Here is a 4,328-nt window from a genome sequence, read left to right on the forward strand (position 1 = left end):
CAGTCCTTGTCCACCAGCGACTAACCCCCCTCCCCACCCACCCCCCACAGGCTTCATGGAGGAGCCTCAGCTCTTCAGGGGCATGGAAGAGCCTCCTGGTGCAGCCTTGTGGTCCCATTGTTCCCCTCCCTTCCCCTCACTCTTGCCCTCACTTTATGCTCTTGTAACTATAGTCACAGGTATGGTACAGTTGCCAGCTTCCATAGCTTTGTCAAGCTGAACCCACCCAAACCCGTCCAGGAAGTTGTTCTGACCCAGCGCCAGTACCACCACCATGAGTTAGGGTCTTTTCTGGGCATTCTCGAAATAACCTGTGCATCCTCCATCAGGACACTTCCTGGAAATGAATTCGAGGATTTAGTCAACATTTATTCAGTGTCTTCTATGTGCACCAAACACTGTGCCAGATGTGAGAATATAAAAATTTTGATAAGGTCCCTCCTCGAGCAGCTTTATCCAGCTGTATTTTCAAATGATCCATTGTTGAGCTTTTCCCATCCGGTAATGTGGGCTCTCCAGAACTGAGGCTGTACTTAACCACTTCTGTATCCTGAATGCTGTCTACACAGAGTAGGTATGCAATAAACCACCTAGAGGGCGAGGGGGGTCTGGACCTCCAAGGGCCGAGAGGGTTGGGGTCGCTGACCCGTAGTTCATCGCGCTGGAGCCCTCACACACAGGAACACCAGTTGTTTCTCTCCAAGCGGAAACTGCTTCATACAATCTGGCCATGGGCAGGCTTTGGCTCCTGAAAGCCCTGGATAGGCTCTAAGCCTGGGCCAGTGGAAGCCAGGGGGCCTGCTTCCCTGTCCCTTCTGCATTTTTGATCATTTTGCTGAGCACATTCAAGTCCTCAGAAGTTGTGGGTCCAAACCTCACATGGGCATTTCCATACAGCCTTTTTAACAAGATGTTCCTCGCCAGTTTTTTGTGACTTGTCAGAGTCTGGAGATTGGCAGATGGTGGTGGACGAAGGATCCCGTGACCTGAAAGACTAGATCACACTGTGTCCCCACGCTGCCCTCTGTCCCCTTTCCCTCCATCCAAGGATGGAGTACGAATATGATCCTAGCTCTGGCCAAGGGCTGCTGGCCAGCTTCTAAGTGAAACTTCCTCTTCAGCACTCATCTATTCATTCACCCACTCACTCACTCACTTAGCAAACACATAAGCCCTTCTTCATCACTCATGCTTCAGAGGCTGTTAAGTCAGCCCCAACACTGAGCCTCTAGGAGCTCAGAATTGCAGGCAGACCTTCCCGATCAAGAGGTTTTTCCCCCGGTGGCCTCACTTGTGTGGTAGGCACTCACAGGCACTCACAGGCACTCACAGTAACAGGAATGGTCATGTTTTGCTGAAGAAACCAACACACCCACAGAGCCACATCTGTGGCACCAGCAGACCTGGAAGCTCAAGCATTTCCCAGAGGGCTCCCCACATCCTGCTGCCCCCAAGAAATCCTCTGGAAACCACGTGTCATCGCTTTAATACTGTGTCATACTTTCTTTTAAAATACAGTCTCTTCTGAGGTAGACAGACCGAACTGCAGAGCGTCATCAAACAGGAGATAAATACATCCATGTACAACACGCATCAACATGAGGTAGAAATGGTTACAGCTGGAGGGGAGGACCCCAACCCCAACGTGGGTAAAGGAAGAAGAGAGCCAGCCTGCCCTCCCCCCATCCCTGCCCCTGGATTCTTTGGTATGCCCCACCCACATTGCCAGAGCTGGACCTGCCCTTCTCCCACTCGCCCCAGTGCCATGAGGTAGTGCTAGTAGACTGGGGGCTGTCTCCCTGTGCAAAGCTCCCCAAGGCCAGTAGAGGAGGCAGTGGGGGCCGTGGGCCTCAGTCAGTGAGCTCCCCCCTCAACCCCAAGAGCTGTCTACCTCTTGAAGGGATGGCTGAGATCCCAAACCCCCTCCCCAGTGCCCTCCACCCACCCACCCCCCTTATACATACACACACCTGAGAGAACCTGCTCACTCACTGCTCCCCCCATGGGCTTTTCACAGCCAAGACCCTGCACCCACTGCTTTTGAGGCACCGTAGCCCTTCAGCCAGCCAGCTCCAAGGAGCAGAAGGAAGGTCAGGGACCAAGGCGGGGAGGGAGAAGAGAAAACAGAGCCGCTTTCCTGTTAGCACTCCTAGGCCAGCACAGACCCTCAGCACCTTGGCACCTGAAACATCCCCTTGGACTTCCTTCCAGCTGGGAGTGGGAGGTGGGAGACACTGGAGGAGCTGTCAAGGTGGTGAGAAACAAGGGAGGCTAGGGTAGTGGGAGACAGAAGTGGGGTGGTGGCTTGTTCCCCCACCTCTGGACCAAAGGTCAGAGTTGTTAAATGGGCTCCTCAACAGAGTTGGGGGGGGCAAAATACCCCAAAGCCCCATCACAGGAAAGCTGGTGGGAAAAGAATACAGTTCTCACAAGGAAGGGTGCCTAAGCCTGGGCCTCTGGTGGAGAGTTTGGGTGGGACTGAGAATAAAAGTCCAATGTTTATTCAGGGGAACACAGCTGCCCATCTCCTTCACCCTCTCATAGCCCCTGGAGTTCTAGACCTAGGACCCTAAGAGAACAGGAGAGGTAAGAGTCCCCTCAGAACCTTCTCCTGCAATGGACACACACTCACTCACCCCTCCTCAGAGCCTCCCAGCAGACCATGGAGGCTGAGTCTGCAGTGAACTCTGTGCCCAATCAGACCTATGGCCAGACTACCTTCCCTCTGGAGGAAATCTTCTTAGCATAAGTTACAGGAGACCTCTGCCTAGACAGGGACCAGGTGGGATGACCTCTCTGGGGAATTTCCACCCGGCTCACCTTCCCATTTGGGCCCTCTCAGCCTACCTGCTAGGTCTGGGGCAGGCGGTGGGCAAGGGCATCCCAACTCTGGGTAACCAACCCCGCACACAAAACACCCCACTCAGCTGAGGGGTGGGGCCTACAGGAAGAGCAGCAGGAAGGGAGCAAGACCTGCCTCCTTCCAAATGCCACAACTCAGTCCTCATCACCTCTGCCTACAACCTTGGCCCTGAGGAGGCGGCCCCTGCAATACATTCTGCTTCTGTCCCAAGAAGCGCAGGGGTTGGAGTGTGGCCTCTCGGTCTTCCTCTCCCCTTCCCCTCAGGTCTCACTTTCTGAGTCTTCTGAGAATCTGCTTCCCTAGGGCTGAAGGGGTTGAAGGGCTGGGGGTGGGGGGAACACACACAGGAAAGCAGCCAAAATCTAACATTCTTTCTGAGGTCAGTTTCTTCCTGAGTCGTCAAAAGAAAAACAGCAAATTCTACACATCTTACAAAAATAAGAGGCCTAAAATATTAAACAAGCTACATTTCTGGAATTTTCCTCCTCAAAAACAACAACAAAACCCCCTTCTTTGGGTGTTTTTCTTTTTTGCTTGACTCCCACAGACCGAAGGTTTCAGCTGGATGAGGGATAAGGGGTGAAGGGAACCCCCTCCTCCTCAGCCCCTTAACCTCCGGATCTTCCGCAAAGGGACACTGCAGTCTTTGAATGTGAGAGACAGAAGGCAGGGAGAGGGACCAAGACACAGAGAGGCTAGAGAGCAAGGGATAGAAACGGAAGCACTGAAGGTGATGGAGAGACAGGGCGGGGAGCGAGAAGGGTGTATGGTTAGTGACAAAGCGACGGAGAAAGAAAACTACCAGAAGCAGAGAAAGGGAGACGAGGGGAAAGGAGAGGGAGCCATTCAGACAGCGAGGAGACAAAAGGACTGTGGCGAGAGAGCAGGAGTTCCTTAGGCCCCGGGGCCAGTCTTCCGCGGGGCAGAGATGGCGAGCTTCCCGTCCACAATAAATAGGAAAAAACCTGAGTACACAGCGCATATGGCATCTCTCTGCCTAGCACAAGCATTTTCCTTCCCACGGGAAAAAAAAAAAAAAAACAACCACCGGCAGCCCCCCTCCACTCCCCCACCCCACACCCCTCACTCCGGCACGCCCCAGCCCGGTGGGGTTAAAGAAGACCCTTCACAAACAGAGGGGCCGGGAGTGGGCGGCAGCTCCCTGGGCCTCCTGGTGCGCCATCAATGTCCGAAACCGTACATTTTGTCCCACTCCACGAACGAGTCCAGGTCCTTGGGTGAGGCCCTAGGGCCCACCTTGGCCAGCGCTGCCTCCATGTCCTTATAGGAGATGGGGCGCTGCAAACCCGGCAGGCCTGCCCCGGCCGCCGCCTGCTGGCACAGCTGCCCCAGCTCGCCCCCAGAGAAGCCCTGGGTGCCCTGCACCAAGGCGGCCAGCTCCCGCTCGCTCAGCGCGCAGCCCTGCTGGGCCAGCGCCCGCTGCAGGATCTGCCCGCGGGCCGGG

At 54.9% G+C, this 4,328-nt stretch overlaps 1 protein-coding gene across 1 annotated transcript in view; it reads right to left on the reverse strand.

Annotated features, from left to right (window-relative positions):
- Nucleotides 1-383: 383 nt before the first annotated feature.
- The window catches only part of FIGNL2 (fidgetin-like 2), a 5,983-nt gene continuing 2,038 nt past the window's right edge, over nucleotides 384-4,328 (reverse strand). The window contains exon 3 of the mRNA XM_010858077.1: nucleotides 384-4,312. Within this exon, the coding sequence (XP_010856379.1) occupies nucleotides 4,046-4,312 (267 nt within the window). The 3' untranslated portion in view covers nucleotides 384-4,045. The remainder of the gene's footprint in view (nucleotides 4,313-4,328) is intronic.

The sequence above is a fragment of the Bison bison genome, unplaced genomic scaffold (genome assembly GCF_000754665.1).
Source record: "Bison bison bison isolate TAMUID 2011002044 unplaced genomic scaffold, Bison_UMD1.0 scf7180017864383, whole genome shotgun sequence".
Taxonomy (NCBI): domain Eukaryota; kingdom Metazoa; phylum Chordata; class Mammalia; order Artiodactyla; family Bovidae; genus Bison; species Bison bison.